Source organism: Aphis gossypii, chromosome 1, assembly GCF_020184175.1.
Source record: "Aphis gossypii isolate Hap1 chromosome 1, ASM2018417v2, whole genome shotgun sequence".
NCBI classification, from domain to species: domain Eukaryota; kingdom Metazoa; phylum Arthropoda; class Insecta; order Hemiptera; family Aphididae; genus Aphis; species Aphis gossypii.
The window spans coordinates 30,613,170-30,632,059 of record NC_065530.1 but is presented as its reverse complement, the minus strand read 5'-3'; the positions used below and the strand labels follow the sequence as shown (position 1 = coordinate 30,632,059).

The 18,890-nt window shown below is 30.3% G+C and overlaps 2 protein-coding genes across 6 annotated transcripts in view; both read right to left on the bottom strand.

Annotated features, from left to right (window-relative positions):
* Positions 1 to 3,377: 3,377 nt before the first annotated feature.
* Positions 3,378 to 15,357, bottom strand: LOC114119534 (spectrin beta chain). Of its 5 annotated transcripts, XM_027981115.2 has the most exons (29): positions 15,186 to 15,357; positions 14,818 to 14,969; positions 14,575 to 14,748; positions 13,621 to 14,487; positions 13,377 to 13,540; positions 12,769 to 13,312; positions 12,507 to 12,707; positions 12,231 to 12,350; positions 11,906 to 12,154; positions 11,630 to 11,821; positions 11,381 to 11,569; positions 11,147 to 11,311; positions 10,849 to 11,088; positions 10,576 to 10,788; positions 9,512 to 10,504; positions 9,217 to 9,417; positions 8,728 to 9,141; positions 8,454 to 8,648; positions 7,971 to 8,395; positions 7,769 to 7,907; positions 7,615 to 7,699; positions 7,461 to 7,552; positions 7,280 to 7,384; positions 7,094 to 7,203; positions 6,946 to 7,004; positions 5,711 to 5,800; positions 5,363 to 5,515; positions 5,057 to 5,150; positions 3,378 to 4,636 (listed from the first exon to the last, which is right to left on the bottom strand). In XM_027981115.2, exons 1-29 carry the CDS (start codon positions 15,322 to 15,324, stop codon positions 4,264 to 4,266), a joined length of 7,137 nt encoding a protein of 2,378 aa, XP_027836916.2. In that variant the 5' UTR covers positions 15,325 to 15,357; the 3' UTR covers positions 3,378 to 4,263. The 5 variants fall into 5 exon arrangements, with proteins under 5 accessions (XP_027836916.2, XP_050053956.1, XP_050053955.1 ...); XM_050197999.1 differs by lacking the exons at positions 5,363 to 5,515; positions 5,711 to 5,800 and adding an exon at positions 6,044 to 6,109; XM_050197998.1 differs by lacking the exon at positions 5,363 to 5,515.
* Positions 15,358 to 17,766: 2,409 nt separating this feature from the next.
* The window catches only part of LOC126549423 (uncharacterized), a 4,889-nt gene continuing 3,765 nt past the window's right edge, over positions 17,767 to 18,890 (bottom strand). The window contains exon 2 of the mRNA XM_050198554.1: positions 17,767 to 17,802. Coding sequence (XP_050054511.1) covers positions 17,767 to 17,802 — 36 coding nt within the window. The remainder of the gene's footprint in view (positions 17,803 to 18,890) is intronic.

Genomic DNA, 18,890 nt, shown 5'->3' with positions numbered 1-18,890 from the left:
TATACTTATTAGTTTATTACAAATACGAAAAGAAAAAATCAAAATTGCCGGCGAATGAAATTGATAAGATAGGTACTCGTACCTACATAGGTTTTAAGCAAACTTTATAACGAATTTGTTATTTGAATATAGTATTTTCAGATATAATATAATTTCATAACTAGAATGGAGAATGTAATGTCTTAGAAAATATTTTATATCTTAAAAGTTAAAAACAATGTACTCGAAACAGAATTTCTATCATTTTTGTTTTAAATATATCTATGTTTTCGAACAAATTTAAAAAAAGTTTTGTAGGACTGCACAATTTCAAATCTCCAAGAATCCAAGATGACGATGTTGAATTTTAATTTGACAAAAAGAATAATTCTAGTTTAATTTATTAACGTCGCAACTCGTATAAGTAGTTTCAATTCTTGTGAATCATTTCAAAAAATAATCATTAATAAAATAAAATTAGGTAGGTAAAAATGTTGTTAGCACGTTATTCCTAAGTTGCTTTTTTAAGTAAAAATCTGAAAACAATATTGAATTGTAAAATTTCTTAAAAACCATTTAATGCTCTACGAATGAAGAATTACTTTAAATTTAAAATTGTCAACAAATAATTAACAAAATTAACTCGAGTGTGAAAAATGAAATATTTGAGAGGTACACGAGAATCCACTGTAAAATGTATGTCAAACAGCATTATTGCTTTAAAAGTACCTAAGTATAAAATATAGGTAGGTATGCAATTTAATACAAATATCAGCTGTGCTTATCGTTTCTCATATTCATAAATATACGTAACAATAAATATATTGTCCTGTGATAATCACGAGCATCGGAGCCTAACTTTTTCCAGTTATACTAATAACTGTTTAAACAATAAAAAAATGTCTATACCTATATTATTTGTTGTATAATTCATTAAAAACATATATTTTTGCTATGATTTCCATTCTTACCATTTTTTTTTTTTTTTTTTTTTATTTGATAATGTTACTTATTACCTGTCGTGAACTTGAACTCTAAAATCTTCACTTGTTCTTCAGTGTGCTGACTGTTGAGTTTCAGCAATACACAAGAACGGAAATTGTATATTCGTAAAAAAATGAAAATGTAAAAAATTTTTTGTTTAATAAAAACTATTGACACTGATGTAGAGACGATTCGAGCTTATGGTCTACCGATTATGACAGGCTATGTGCGAGTCAGCGACTGATGTATACACGAGTGAATACTGAAAACGCTCTGGCCGATAATCTGTTTGGAGGGGCATTTTGTGCTATTTTTCGAAGATCGAATCGTCCCTAGTGTGTTTAAAATATATACCTATATTGATCGAAAACAATTTATACAGTTATTAGTACAATTGAATATTGTTCTAGTGTAAATATAACATTGATGTGAATTATATTTTATCTTGATACTTTGTACCTTTGTTATTTGCATATTCAGCGATATTTCTATTTTCTAATGCTACCTATAATTAAATAGTTAATAAGTCCGTTTGATTAAAATATGACAACATGTAAATATATACATAGTTTATTTGTAAAGGGCGGTTCACATTCTTATAAGATTATAAATTATTATAATATACATCATACGATATATTGGTATCATGACAAATGAGGTACCTATATTATGTGTACAAACTTTTTTGGTCAAAACTTCCGTTTACATTATTCTGGTCGACTGAATCAGAACACATTTTCCCCTGTATATGCGATAGAGTCCATTAATCGCGACGGTGGAAACTGGGAAGTTAAGTTGTTCGTTCGCCCGTCGTTACACTTTCATATTCTTTATTCTTATTGCAGGTTATAATCGACTGCAAACCGTTTTTGATACGTATCGATATGGAGCAATTTGAATGCATTTTTTTCAAACCAGAATAAACAGTTCTAAGTAATTTTTTTTTTATTGGTATTAAAAATAAGTTGTTCCTGGAGGCAGAGATTTACAATTGTATATTTTTAACTATTTGTCAGTATTTGAATATATGATAATAATGGATCGTAGCAATAAGGCATCTAATAACTACAAGAAAACATTAATGTAGAATACATCATGATGTATGATAATTTATAAGTTTATAATAATGTGGAAATTAAATAAAAAACATTTAAAATAGTTTTAACAGATTATGTAATAGAAAAATATAATATTGTGTGTAGTTAACTTAAAGGTCTTGCGGATTATCACGCGCCCGCGTTTCAATCCAAGTCGAGGCGGATGTACAGCATGGGGATTGTAATAAGAGTGAACCAAATGCATTGAGATGCCTATAGTATGAGCTATGGAAATTTTTAGCTTCAATTTTTGTGTTGTTTTCTTGGATTTAGAGATCTTTATATATATGTTAACGTTCCTTATAAACCACGGTGCATCTGATGTTATTCGTAGCATTTTGTTTTGGAAAATTTGAAATCGGTGAAAAGTCACACATTTATGATTTACCCTAGATCGGGCAAGCGCAAGTTAAAAATTAACGTACTGAACGTAGGATTTGTTGTTTATACTTAGGAAAAGTGCGTATTCTCAGTTGTACCTAAAACGTATAATATAGATAACGGAAGGTTGTATCCATCGAATTCCGATAGGGGAATGCCGAATGGGAGTGTAGACCCCTTTCCGTAAATACATCATAAATGACCGATGGATGTGTAAATACAACATAATATACGAAAATGATTTACGAGTGGTTCATCGGCGTGCAGGATAAGAGATCGCGGCACAAAGTTACTAAATTATGTATAATATTGATGACTGAAGACCGGCGTGAATAATAATAAAGAGAACACTGAATATTTTCGTTGAAGATAGTTTTATTATATCCACTAAACAAATCAATTTTTTATTTTTTAAGCAAAGTTAAATATATAATTTCTTTTAATTACATAAACATTGAGTAGTATCCAAGGTATATATTTCTACCTAAATACACACACATATATATAAATCTATATATATATATAATATATTGTAAACTCATCATTTATCTTTTCATTTCAATCTCATAAAAATTAACAATTTTTTTTTCTCATAGCACAAAATAAAAATAGCGTAGAGGAACCAAACGCCGGATATAGTAGAATAATATATATTATATAGATTTTTTTTTTTTTTTTTTTTTTTAATATATATTATTTAAAAATAAATATAGCAAAATTGTATTAAAATGTACACTTTAAAGCCTTAGAGGTAACTAAAAATGGTGTGATTTCTATAAGAAAATTTCTTTTTTTTGTAATTTTAATGAATAAAGTAATTTTAAAATTTGTATTTATGTATAAATAAATATAGGTATATATTAATATATTAATATATTTATATATATGTATATATATATATAAATTTAATTAATAAAAATTCTTAAAAATTCTAAAATTGCTCTAAATATATTTTATTCATTAATATATTTAATCGACCAGGGCGTTACTGTTATTTTAAATTTATAACAAAAATAATACTTTAATATGAACAACGTGTCAATTAAATATTATAGCTTAAAAGAGTTTTTTTTATAAATAAATTAGGTATTAAACGGGTGTAAATAGGCGTTAAAAAAAAAAATAAATAAATAAATAAAAATACAGTAAATAAATAAAACATCTCTAGGATCTAAAATAAATTAAAAAAAAAAACTAAACATTCATTATATATTGTTTTGGTTAATATTGGTATACACATAGAATAGAAATATATATATATATATAAAATAATAATAAAACGTTGGTGTGAAGTGAAAAAACAAAAACCTAACGTTGTCGTCGGGAACTGACTCTTTTCGAGTAGGTACACACACATATACATACATATACATATATATATACGTTTCATTTTCAAAGCGAGTATAAAGGAATAAAATATAATGTATATAGTATAATTCTTCTTATTATTACAAATAGCTGTCGTCGACGATGATAATACAATGTAAGGCAGTTAAAAAGGTACATATAATATACCTATACACACACGAACGGCGTTGGAAACGATATAAAAATCGAATTAAAATAAAAAATTTTATATAAGAGACGCGCGCGCGGCGTGAGGAAAAAGACGATATTATTATTATTATTAATTACTACTTATTAAATAATATAATACGACGAGAGAGTCGGCGGAGGCAGCGTGTGTGTAAGTGTGTGTGTGTTTGAAGTGAATGCGTGTTCGGGTCGTGAAATAAAAAAACAAAAAAATACGATCGCGCAAACGACACCGATTTTGGATTTGGGTGATGGGGAGCTATAGCCGTCTCTACGACGGTCCACCTCACACCTTCTTCAGCGTGAAGAAGCTGCGGCGCTTGGGCTCGTCGCGTTTGTCGCCGACCGCGGGCAGCGTCTGGGACCGGGACTGCGTGCCGGCCGCGTCCTGTTCGCACACGTTCTTCAGCGTGCTCACCCACTGGCGCATCTCGGCCTCGTTGCGCGCCTGGAACAGGAACTCGGCCCCGCTGGCCAGCTTGGCGCGCAACACGAACTTCTTCTTGGTGTAGTCGGTGGCCACGTCGGCCGTGCCGCCGTGCAGGTCGATGGGCGCCTCGCCCTTGAAGTACGTCTCCGGCGATGTCTTGGCCGTCTTGGCGTCCTTGTAGAACGCCAAGGTCGTGCCCTGCACGCACACGAACACCTTGTCCCAAGATCTACGGAGAAAGGGTGGGTTAGGTTGATGTAATATTTTTACACGTTATTATATGATACGAGGGAGGAGTTCGGGAAGGGGTCTAAATGATATTTATAGCGCTCAAAAATAAAAAAGGCGAGTAAAACAAAAAAAACCATTAAAAGTCAACGGTTTTGAGACGCAACGTCGCATTCGTTGAACACATAACTACACTGCTGTAGAATATGAATATAGGTACGTGAATCAGAAATTATTGCGAGTAGTGATTATTAGTGATCCATTATCATTATTTTATAATCATCATAATAAGATAAAACACAAACAAACAGGTTAAATAACAATAACGTTTCCAGAGAAATTTTCATTATTTATATGCGAGTTAAAAAATATCAAATGTTCAGCGCATAAAAATTAATTATAAATAGTGAGCATCTTTTACCTGTTGGACGCTTTTTTTGTGGTAGATTCCCATTCGTGTTTCCTGTTGAGTATTCCTTCTAGAATTTCACCATCAGCTTCGGTGGCTGATTGATCTGTAACAACGTTCAACAGGGAACTATTAAAACAAATGTAATGGATGGACACCGTACACGGCATATTCCCGTGTCTACGTATATAACTTCCATTTTCCACACCATGCTAATCGTTGTATAAAATTGTATAGCTTATGACCATGCACAAGACTTACACACAAGCAAGTATACATACGATGGATACCTTCGCATCATGTTTAAGACTACAATACCTGAAGTCGGTTCAACGGTGGCCTCGTCGTCACTAGCAGACACAGCAGACAACGGGGTCTTTTGCGGTGATTTTTTCCACCGGAAACTGCGGAACGGTGATTTTGAGCGCGACCTGTCCTTGTTGCGGTCTTTGACTAATTGGCTTCGCGAAGCTACGTTTTCAAAATACACACACAAACAGAAATACTTTTACAAAACAAGCAAACTAAAAAATAATCGTCATCGCACATACTATCATGCCAGAGCATGAGAAAGCACGTCCACATGCTAACGATTAAACTTCGAAAATTACAAAAATATAAATATAATTAAAATAAAAGCAAGCTTGAAATAGCTGAAATACTTACTTGAGGGTAACGTAGATGCGGATCTAGCGACCCCTGCGGGCGCGGCGGGACTGGCAATGCTCTTCCTACTCGATGCAGAGCTCTCATGCACTACAAATGTTAATAACAAACACTTTCAATTCAACTTCATGCCAAAAAAATAATAAGTTATCGCTATTACTACAATTTGAATTATATTAGAGAGTCATGCAATAGCATAGCGCCGTTCTATATAATATATCCATGGTACATTTCAACAAAGTCAAGTAAAATGCATGCAAAATAGTTTATAATATAATAAAATAAAAATTTTCTAAAAAAATATTAAATTTGTTTTATATTAAATTAACTGACCTGCGGTCGGTTTTTCGATGGGCGATGTCAGTGCGAGGTTAGTGGGTGGAGGTTTACGTATTGACGCTAATGTTAGATTTAGAGAATGCAAGCGTGCAAATAACAGAAAAACAATATGTTCATATTATACATGTGTAAATATTGTTTTTCGAATTTCAAGTTCCCTACTAAATATTTCAATTTATACAACATAACTTTATTTTTTTTTTTACACAGAATATAGATATTAATTTAAACTTTAAATATTTCTATACACATATTATAATTATATTTGTATTATACATTTACATGATAAATTATGAAATCAAACAGATGCAAATATATTATATTGTGTATAAATAATTTGCAATAGCTTTAAAACCATTATTGTGTTTATTTACATCACATCATTCGTTTGATCCCATTTTCTATGCATTATAATAATTGGTATTTATAAACAATAAATATATTACAATATATATATCAACAACCCTCAAGTGCATGATTAATTTGTTATTTTATTTATATATATGTATATTATACTTTTTTTTTTACAAAATTATACATATTTATATTTTAATAAATTTTCATCCACCAACAAATATATTGTATAAAATATGTATATTGTTTAATGGTACTTAGATTAAAATAAATTATAAATATTTTCATTGAAAATTTATAAATTTAACAGTTAATTAACTATTATCTATAGTTCTATACATTATATTTATTTTATAATATTTTAAAATTAATATTTTTACCATGATTTTAAAATAATAATATAATTATTATTATTTAGAAATTAGTGTTTTAATTTGACTAAGCACCACCACATACTTTTACCACTTATTTTACACCCATTATTTTGCATGCATTATTATGGTTATTGTAACTAAAAACTAGAATCACAAAAGCTAACTTACCAGGACGACCTTCACCATCTTTAGCTTGTTTTCCATCAGCTTCTGATGCTTCTTCCGCACTGTAAAATATAAGCAAAATATAGATTTTTATTTTTTAAACAAACAAATATATTTCTAGTTAAAAGTGTACAAATAATTTTTAACATACGCAGCTTTTTCAGCTGCTTCAGCTTCTGCTTGAGCTGCTTGTTTAGCTAACTCTTCTTGGCGTTTTCGTTCTTCTTCTTCTTTTCTACGTTGGATTTCTTTCAATTCAAACTAAATGTATCATAACATTTAAAATATTATTAAAATAATTATTTATTTTTAATTTTAATTTAATATTTATTCATACAGTCGTCAATCGTTCTAAAGCACAGAACCTCTCTTCTTGTGCTATGGCTGACTTTTCAAATGCTTCATGTTTTTTTATCAAATTTTCCACTTGATCAATAGTCATCTATTACAAAATTTTCAATAGTTAATAGTTATAGTATTAAAGTTTTTAATGAAAAAGTTGGTTAAAATTAACTTACTCCTAATTCCAGACTCATAATATATGGTTCTTGGGCTAATAACCATGCTTCAGCAACTGCAGCGTCTCTCGCAAATTGATATACTTCCAAAACTATAAAATAAACATTTAATATTACAATAATATATATAATAATAATTGTACCAAAAACTAACTTAATTGAAGATTTTCCCATCGTTCTTCCCACCTATTCAATAATGAATTTCTCTGGGTATTCAATAACATTAATTTATCTTTGATCTAAAAAAATCAAACAATTTATAAACAAAAATAAATAAACTTATTTATTTAAATCAAATAATTATTTACTTCATTAGAAGCGTAATGATTTCTTGAAAGTAATTCTTTTCCTAAGGAAATGCAAGCTGTGAAATTATCTTCTCTGGTGTCAATTTCTGCTTTTAAACTTTGGTGATTATTCATCAATAGTTCTACTCCACTGACATCCCTAAAAAATATTGATGAAAGTTATAATATGCCAAATAAATTTTAAAAGTTAAGATATAATTACCTTGGTTTTTCTGATGTATTCATTTGTCTAACAACGTCGTCCATCCACAAGGTTAAGGTTCTGACCATGTTAAAGAATTTATGTAAATCACCAGTGTCAGCTAATTTTTGTTTACGTAATTCACATTCCGATTGTAAAGCAGCCCAAGCGTTTACAACTTCTGCTTCTCGTCCAGTAATTTCTTTAGCCTTATCACCAGCATATGATGATTGTAATCGAGCAGAATCCTCGCTGATAGTTTGAACCTGAGTGCTGAGTGTATGTAAATCTTGTAAGAAACTTTGATGTTTACGTTGTAATGTGTGAACGGATCCAGCATCACGACCAAGATCTTCAGACATTTCATGACTTTTCTCTGCAATACGGCTAACCATATCCTTGCAATCGTGGAAGAATTTATGTAGTTCTCGTGAAGCAACCAACATCTAAAGAAATAGTAACATTTAGTAACAAATAATAAAAAAATATATATTAGTTGTTTACTTGTGTTCTAGTTTCGATTAGTTCTAGTAAATCTTGCCATTGTTCATTTAGACTATCCTTCCATTCAGCAATGGTAGCTGAGTCACTGTGACCAATGTTGATAAGCTGATCAGCAATACCATTAACTGTTGCTACACGTTCACTACCTGTTGCTTCAGTATCATGAGCAAATTCCTTAAATCTCTCCCACAACAACTATAAAATGATAATAATTTTTAAAAATATAATACAAGTTGCACATTAAAAAAATTAAGAAAACAAAAAAATAACTAACAGTGACATGGTCATAATCCTGGCCAAGTTCATGTGAACCAGCAACAATTTCACGTTCAGCAATCCATTGTTCTAAATCATCAACTTCACGGTGTAACATAAATAGTTTCAAAGCTTCATCTAATTTAGCTCTACGTTCTCCAGCCAAATCCTTTAGTCCCGCATACAATTTATCTACTTGAGATTGTTTTACAGCTATTTGGTCACTTTCAGGATGCATTTCACTTGTAAGTTGGCGAGCAGTTTCACCTAATTGTCTAATTGTATCAGCATAATTATCAACAGCTAATTCTAAAGATTCGTGTTTCTTTTTTAAGTTTTGTGCTGAAATCTGATCTTTTCCACGGTCTTCCACCATCATATATAATTCTTGTTCACCCATCCAACTTTCTGCTTCGCTGGCGTCGAAGAAGTACTGTAAATGAATTTAAAAATATTGTTTAGTTTGAAATGCTTTAAAAATTAATTTTAATATGATCATCCAACATACTTGTTGGGCCTTTTCAGATTGAAGTAACATTTTTCTACGATGTTCAACAGCTTGTTGAAGTTGTTGCCAGCGCTGAGTTAAGTCATGTATGAGGTCTGTGAATTGTGAAGCATCTTCATGTCCTTCGTCAATTAACTTTTGACCATTGCCACAGACAAGATTAATGCGGTGCTCATGGTTATCAATTTCATTACCCAAAGACTAAAATACAAATATAAAATTAAAAATTAAAAATAATGATTAATAATTTATAATAATAAAAATACTAATAGTATTTAAAAGTCAATTCTCTTACTTGATTTTTCTTTTGTAACATATTGACATTGAACAAACTATTTCCATACTCAGTAGATGTAGCCATTGGAGTTTTTTCAGCAATCCACAATTTTTCATCTTCAACATCTCGTCTAAATTGGAATGCTTCTTTCTTTTTCTCTAGTTGTCTTTGCCTTACTTTCAATGGTTCCTTAAGTTGTTCAAATCGTTCTTCTACTTTAGTCTTCTTTGGAATAATTGTTTCAACTTTCTCAGGAACAGTCTTTTTTAAATATTCAGCTTGTGTTTCTAATTCAACAACTTGTTTAGCTTTTACAGCCATTTGAGTTTCAATCATCTGTTGTTTTTGCATAAGTATATTGACAGAAGCCAAATCAGTTCCAGTATCAGCTGCTTCAATTTGTTTTTCTAGGTCATCCATCCATGAATCAATATCTTCACAAGTTTGATGAATGAGAACTTCTCTATTAGTATCAAACAAACGTTCACCTTTTTCTTTTGTAGTTTTTTCAAGATCATCAAATTGACCTAACATTTCAGATATTTTTGGTTGAATTATTTGGGCCAATTCGGGTTTCTCTTTCATTAATTCCTCTCCTGATTGCTGTACTCTATCTAATCTATCTTTATTGGATGCAATTTCAGCTTCAAATGCTTGATGGCGAGTCCATTTGCTATGTACTGTCTTAGCACTTCGGTAGGTTTCATCTTGAGCAGTAAATTTCTTTTCTTGTATCCATTGTTGTAATTCATCAGAATCTTGGAGAAATTGGTGAAGTTGTAATTGATCTTTAAGTTGATCCATAAGTTCTTGGGCTTTCTCACGATTTGCATCTCGACGTTCTTGAATGGAAGCTGCTTTCTTTTTAATTTTATCGGCTTCGAAATGGTCTTCATCGACTAGTTTATTAGCAAATTGAGTGACAGCATTAATTTTGTCTTCATTAGCTTCCATTGTGGTCATGAAAGCTTCATTACGTTTAATCAAGTTTTCAGCATGTTCAAGATTTGACTAAACAAAAAAATAAAAAATAATAATAAAAAATATCTATTTTTTAATCATATGAGAATATTTTAACTTACTGGGACTTCATCTTTAGATAAAGCATGTTCTTGTTGAGAAAGTAATACTTCAGCTTGACGAGCATCACGGTTAAACATTTGTAGATTGAGTGACTTAGAAAGAAGTTGTTGTCTATTCTCCCACATCTTGTGCAATTCTTGCCATCCATCACGCAAAGCCTTGAGCCTCTCTCGCAAGAACATATACTGAGGATCGTCTTGTGTTCCAGGTTCCTAAAAATTAAATTATACATTACACGCTTAATAAATTTTATAATAAATAGTTTTACTTACAGCTGTAACTTTTTCTCCATACTCCATCATTTGAGTATAATCAGCAGTGTAATTATCAATTTCTTCACGAATTGCTTGATGTTGGGAAAGAAGTTTCTCAGCATCTGATAATGAAGAGGGGATATCTTCTGAAGCAACATCAGTTTGAGTTTTAGTTAACCAAACTTGGAAGTGGTCTAAGTCACGTAGGAAACGATGAAGATCACCAGCTTCTTCTAGTTTAGAATCTCTTTCTTTCAACTGCAAAATTATAATAAATAAATTATTTTTAATTCAAATGAAAAGTTTATTTTATTACCATTTGTGTTAATTCTTCCCAATCTTTTTGGATGGTTTCTATTCTTTCTCGGATAACAGCAGCTTCTTCAGGATGTTCTTTTTCATTCAATTGCGCTTCAGATTCTAATGAGTCTAATTTGGCTTGAATGGCAGCTAAGTCTCTTTCCATGCCAGATAAACGACGCTATAATAAATAGCATAAATAATTATATAACTTTTTTATACAGCAATAAAAAGAATAAACTTATTTTACCTGTAATGTCATTATACCAGTAAGGTCCATTTCTAGACTGTCAGTAGATTGTAAAATTCTCTTTTTATCTTCAATCCATGAAATAGTTTCTCTACATTCGATATGGAAAGTTTGTACACCATGAGCAGAATTGAGTTGGTCACGTTTCGCTTCAGCCTTATCTCGTAAATCAGCCCATTCATGATTCAACTATAAACAAATTATTTGAATTTATTTCTGAATAAAAACTACACGAATGTTATGGCTTACATTGTTTTGTCTGTTAACGATTTCATCTGAGTTGGGATGTTCAACATGAAGTAATTGCCGTGCTAATTGATTCACAACTGCAACTCGTGATGCGTTTGAATTCATTTCTTTATCAAAACCATCGTAACGATGCTTCATTATTTCAACATCTTCTATGTCCTTTCCAGGGCTCATGGTTTCCAACATACGGTTCTTAAGTTCAAAAAAAATATATTTTAGGCATAACATTATAAATTTAAGTTAAGATATCATATTTTCTTTTTTTTTTACAATTACCTTTTCTCCAATCCATTGTTGTACAGCATCAGCTTCACTGAAAAGCTTGTACAAAGAGAGAGCATCCAAGAGTCTCTGGTGTCGAAGTTTGGCTAATTCAACCAATTCTTTGTAGCGTTTGTCAATTGATGACATACGCTCATTTACTTCAGGGCCACTTGTTGGTGCACCTGGTTCAGCACTTAACTGATTAGCTTGAGAGCGTAATGCTTCAACAGTTTGTGAGTAGGATTTAAGTTCTTCACTGACCTATGAATAGCATGAAAGAAATTGTATAAATATATAAGAAGTTAACAATAAAATATATAAAATAAATAACAAATACCTCTTTGTGTTTCTTTAATAATGATTGGACATTAGCTTCATCCCGGCCAACATCTTCAGAAGACACTAATCTGAGAGTATCTAACATCCAAATGTCAACGTCATCGGCATCAGCAAACCACTATTTTAAAATGATACAAAATTTAATTGTATGTCACAAAAATGTTGAAGATAACTCTTGAATAAATTCTTAATAATTTGAAATGTGAAATTATTTTCCAAGAAATATTACATAAAATATTTAAATAGCCACTAGTGAGAAAAAAAAATTAATTACCTGGTGATAATCGACTGCATCTTCCAAACGCTTACGTCTTTGTTTGGATAAACCGATTAAATGTTCCCACATGGAATGTGTACTGGATACTCGTTCCTGTATACGGTCGGCACCAAAATGGTTACTATTGATCAAATCTTCTCCGACCTTAACCACTTCAAGCAATTGACTTTCATGACTCTGTATTTCATTCTCAAGTGCCTGATAAATAATAAACAATAGTCAGTAATAATTGTTAAATATTTACAAGTATTTATATTACTTTATGTTTTGAAAGCAACAGATTAATAGTGGTCAAGTCATGACCAATATCTCCAGCAGAAACAATTTGTTCTTTTTCCTTGATCCAATTTTCTTCATCAGCCATATCCCAATAAAATTGCCATAATTTTCTGCTTTCTTCAAGACGAGCACGTCTTTCAACAGCCAATTTAACCAATTCACTATAAGCGTCCTCAAGTTCTTGAACTCTTTCAATAATAACAGCTGGATCACAGGGTCTATAGCCTTCTGTATTTTCTTCATCCAAGAAACGTTGTGAGTGTTGCACAACGCTTTTTACTCTTTCTCCTAAAACATTGATGTCAGCCTCTACGAGACTGTGCTTTTGAAGAAGATCTTCAACTCCCATCAAGTGTTTGCCATAATCATCAGACAAAAGTCTCATCTTCAATTCTTCCATAGAATCCAATATGTATAGCATTTCTTGGAAGTTTTGCTGTAATTGTAATGACAACTCTAGACGGTGACGACGGGCTTTCAGGAGTTCAAGAAGATAATTCCATAAACGAAGAACATTGTCTTTTCTAAAAAAAAATAAAGTTATACGATAAGCAATTAATTAAAAATTATATTTAAATTAAAATTTACCTAGCATTTATACGGACAATATCATGATAGTCCTCTGTTTCCAATTCTTGTGCTACAGTCACAACTGCTTCTACTCTTTCTTCATATGCAAATATATCTGTTTCGATAGCTTCGTGCTTTTTTGCAGCTGCTTCTACAGCTGCCAAATCCAAACCAAAATTATCCTGTAAGCATTATAAAAGCACTCATTAATTTTTTGTTTTTAAAGATTTTATGTAAAATGTTGATTTAGTTAAAAACTAACCTGAGAAACTAGCCGTTGATTTTCACTTAACCATGTCTCTCTCATGCTTGCTTTTCTATTAAATCTTTGAGCCAGCTGTTCAAGTTTTTCTTGTCTTATAATTTCTTCTCTTAAAGCCAACTCCCTTTCATGTTCTGCTTTTTCTAATTGTTCCCAGGCCTTATTAATATCTGAAATCATTTTTCCTTCTTTGGGTGTATATGGTTTTTGATTATTAGCTCTCATTTTAGACTGTAATGTGAAAAGTAACACTTCCAAATTTCCTTTTTCGACAAATTTTGGGGGTTTTTCGACAGTCCTATAATTGTTAAATTGTTGTAATTGCTGTTGAACACCATTCAAAGAATTTAAGAATTTCCTCTCAGCTAATGATTCTTTTGTCTGCTTGATCCATTGTAATAAGTCACTAGTTAAACGCTCATATTCTTGGGCTGTACGTTCATTTTCCATAGCTATTCCAACAACACGACCAATTCTTTTTCCTTGAACCGTTTCTTGTTTCATTTTACTGAAGTAATGATAGTATGTAACAACATATGTAATAATTGATTTTTCATCTGGTTGTTCAACAAACACATCTTCAGCATCCAATAATTTTACAATTCCTAATTTGTCTTCAGCTGTGTTGAATGCATTATTCAAGTTGTGCATGGCATTAGTTTTGCTAAGTTTTTCAAATTGTACAAGATCAGGGCGATGTTTGTGAATAATTGCATTAAATGCGAGACCATCTCGCCAGGAAGTTGTGAAATTGCGAACATTGACATTGTGATAACCAGCTGTTTTCATTTGGCACCACAAAAGTAAAGCATCTTTCGCAGATTTTGTCTCTTTATTGTCAGTTTCTTCAATGGTAATGTCTTGAATCTAAAATTAAATTTAAATATAACATTAGATAAAGTATATTTTCTGTAAATATAATATTAAATAGCAGAAATTGAAGTTATTACATACTTGGAATCTAAGGATAATTGTCCATATAAGACCCAACGAAAGTCTTGGATTTCCATCAACAATATCATGAGAACCCATGTTTTCCAAATGTACTCTCTGGTCTTTTAAAAATTGCAAAGCTTTATCTACATTTTCTAAACAATGTATTCTCATTTTTCCCTTGGTAGGTTTTGGCTATATACAAATAATCAAGTTAAAAATTGAGTAATAAAAATACTTATTTTAATTTTGTTTAGTTGTTACCAATCGTTCTCCAGAAAGAACTTCCAATAGTTTTATAAGCATTTTTCCATCTCTGAGGTCTATGTATAAATCTCCGATTCGAGAGTGTACCCGAACCAAGTGTGAATTCACCCATTTTTGAAAGGTTTTTTTCTGGACACTTTCTCTTTCATCTAAAAAACACAGTTAATACCATATATTAATACATAAACCCTGCAAGGTAAAAACAATATAAGTAATACTATTTTGGAATTGGGGGTGACTGCATATACATTGTTCTCTATTTTTTAGTCTCTATGACCTATTCAATACCACATGCTTGAAAAATAACTGTCCTTTTCGTTTTTATTTTTTACTGCTTTTAGGCTAATAAAATATGAACAACTTACCAGCCAAAGCTTTAATTCTGGATCTTTCAAATAATCTGGAAGAAGAGTTTCCACCGTCATATTCATAATCTTCAACAATACCAGTTCCATCTTGTTGTATGGCCGGATCCCACCGGACCACAGAGATATCTGTCGTCATGACAGCCAGACACCTCTATATAGTTTGTTATATCTGTAATATGAAATATGTAAATTGTCATTAATCTGCATACTTAAAGTTAGAATACAAAACATACTTATAAATGCATAATTTTATGCCTGCTATGGTTATAAGTCATAACACTCACAGACTAATAATTATTTTATCGTACCTACCTAACTATTAAGAATGTTTTTTGAAAAAGGGTAACAATTTTTTTTTTTTTATTGTTAAATCATATTATAATTTTTCAATAATTATTAGTTATTACTTTTTTACTTTTCTTAGTACAATATTTGGTTTTTGATTTCATATTCAAAATTAGAACGCTTCAGAGTAGTGTTCAGATATATAAACGGATAGTTAACCAGTTATAACTTTGAATTCTCATTAGTAACGAAATAACAACTAATCATATACAATATACATATATAGTTATAATAGTTGAAAAAAAATAATCACTTGACATTTGAATAGTACTTAATACACAAAACTCATTTTATGATGTAATAATGATAGGACATATTTATCAGATTATATCATACAGAGAAGATTATGGAAAATAATATTATCTTTTATGAGCGTCCATTTGGGGGGTGGGGCAAGACAAGACACCTTGCCATATTGGAAAAAAATTATATGAAATTGTAATTCAATAAATATTACCATGGCATTATCTAATTACAAATTTTTATTTGGCACTTTTCTAAAATGGTACTTATGGACGCCAATACTATCTCCAGGTCTTGAAGTTAAATCAATCACGTTTTATTATTACCGGATATCCTATATAATGATGGTCTGCATATATATTTATGACTGCAATGCGCATAAAAGCATAAGCACGTATGCAAAATTCTTGAACATGAATTGAATTTCACGCGTACATTAAATTCAAATATATTACATATACCTAACTATCACACATAACAATAAGACGATGGACAAGCACGTATATTATGTTTTATGCATAATAATAAAAAAAATAATGTTATGTTTTAGTAGACAATTAATTTTGTTTTTAATTATCACTGTTAACCTCTTAGAAACACAAGCTTCAAGTTTAATTTAATTTTAATTTTTAGATAAAACTGAAAGCATAGATACTTAAGACTTCAGATGTCACGAAAAGACAGAGTAGTTGTAAGTATTAAAAATTGAACAGTCATTTGAAGTAGCCATAGGATCATTATAGTTTTTGTTTTTCATATTACAATTTTGTTTTCTTATTAATGTGGTATGCACGAAGAGACAATTACGTTTGCCCCGCCCATATAATATACAAAACTCGACTAAGATCAACTAAGGAATAATACCACGTGAGTGTACATAGAATATCGTACATAAGAATTAGTCGAAAAAAATTAGTGGTAGGAGTAGTACATAACATTATGAGAGCAGTTACAAGGCAACGTACGAACAGAAATAGAATTCAGTAACCGCTTTTCAAAGCTGTTGAGAATATTTTTAAAATTGAAACACTCATATAGTCATATCACACGAGATATTCTACTAAACGGATGCGTAGAGGAAACAGCGTGATGTAACGCGAAGTACCTAAGAGGCAAAAGGGTTTTTTTTTTACTAGTTATAATTTTAATTTAAATAAATATTATTTTGAAGTATAATACAAGAACTATACTACATCAAACTTAATTTTGAAAGTTCTGTTAATATTTTTTTTTATCCAATAAAAGACCATTTAAAATCCAACTGTTTTAGTAGCGATTAAAAACACATTTCTTGTATACTATAAACTTTTTTTTTTAAATATTTTAAATAAGTTCAATTATTATAAAATGAAAAAAACTTGTAGGTTATTAATTATAACTATAGTTTAAGTAGTAAAATTTTCTATTTTGATAATTTTGATTCAAGCTAATTATAAATTAATAAAAACGCTAAACTTGTAATTGATATTATACATTTTATAGTTTTTTGATTAATAAGTAATTAGAAATAAATTTAATACTACACTTTAATATCGCACAATATAAAACAACTTTAGTACCTAATATTGTACATTTTTAATTTAATATGATCATTAAATTATTGTATTTTTAGTAAATGTTTACAAAAATGACATAACAAATATGTTTTTATAATTTATTTTTTTTAGAAAACATATAATACTATGATGCAGTATATAATATTTTGGAAATCTGTCTATTTATTCATACCATATGATTAAACGTCATTAAGAGTAAAAAACTCCGAATGTTACATAATATTGTTCATACATTTCCAAAATAAATATTTAAAAAAATGGTCCGAGAAAAAATGCGGCGTAGGCGTTTTATTCACCAGCTGCGGTTAAATTGGAATAGATTAATTTTAAAACATTCATACTAACACAATGGGGTCTGAGCCCTTCCAGTATACAATTTACACATTATACTATGAACATAGCTATAGTTTTAAATCGGTACAGTTTGCGTGCTACTAGTCATCAGTCACTGGCATGGCAGCGCGTTTGGCCTGTAAAGTTGTTAATAATAATAATAATCATAATAAAATTGTCGCATTTTATTTCGCTCTCTCAAAATGGACGTCACTGGGAAAATAATATATAACAAGAATAGCGAAACATTTCCTTTGGTGGTATTGGCTGCGGCCATAATACTTATACAGAGCAATTGGCCCAGATTTTTTTTATAATATCATCATTTTCTTTTCCTTCTTCTCGTTCATTCGTCATCGTTTGAATTGAATTCAATAAAAAAACACGTTCGTAATTCACAATGTACTAATTTCACACATAGATATAATAAGCGAAGATAAAATAGTTACTTGATCTTTGGAGTAAAAAAACTGTACCGTTAGCAGTTAAAAAATGTTCAACCAAAAAGAAAATTATATTACTGATATAATGTAATATTATAGGCAAATAAATAACTATTGGAGAATTTAAGTAATGTGTAGGTTATCTAAATTTTGATTTAATAGGAGTCTTTATTCTATCGTGCAAAAAATGATCTGTTGGATGCACAATGTAGGACGTAAGTACATGCACGTAAATCCATTTTATATAGATATTTCAAACAAAAATAAATACATATATAGACATAATGAGTATATACCCGTTATTGTTTAGATGTGTTTAGTTATGTGTGTAAATTGATCGAGCGAGTTGTAAAATATGTATACTTGGTACATCTGGCATTATTGTTTATTGTTAATTATGCACTCCCGTAGTCTCGTTGATGTTTTAAAACTTATATTATAACTATCATTAAGCCAGACGTTGTCGATGCGATTATCGTTAGTGCTATTACGGTCCGAATGTATACAATTTTATTATAATATGTTCAATAACAATGTACGATTTGACATTGATAAACATAATATATATACATATTATATAGTGTACCTGTATACAAAATAAAATTGTGTAAACCGTTGTTTAATCGGAAACGCACAAAGTCCAACACTAGTGAATAACTTAATATACCGAAACTATATTAAATGGAAATAAAATATAAATAACACAACAATGATGATACGCAAACACTAGTTAAAAAATAAATAAAATATGTGTCTGATATAAATCGTTAATCGGCATTTTG

Bases quoted from the DNA above. Each gene is read 5' to 3' on its own strand.
- LOC114119534 (XM_027981115.2), bottom strand. From the start codon at position 15,324: ATGACGACAGATATCTCTGTGGTCCGGTGGGATCCGGCCATACAACAA. The intron at 12,351-12,506 runs GTAATTAATTTT...ATTTTAAAATAG, and splicing joins ATGCAGTCGATTATCACCAG to TGGTTTGCTGATGCCGATGA. The intron at 7,005-7,093 runs GTATGTTAAAAA...TATATTTTACAG, and splicing joins GAAGCAGCTGAAAAAGCTGC to TGCGGAAGAAGCATCAGAAG.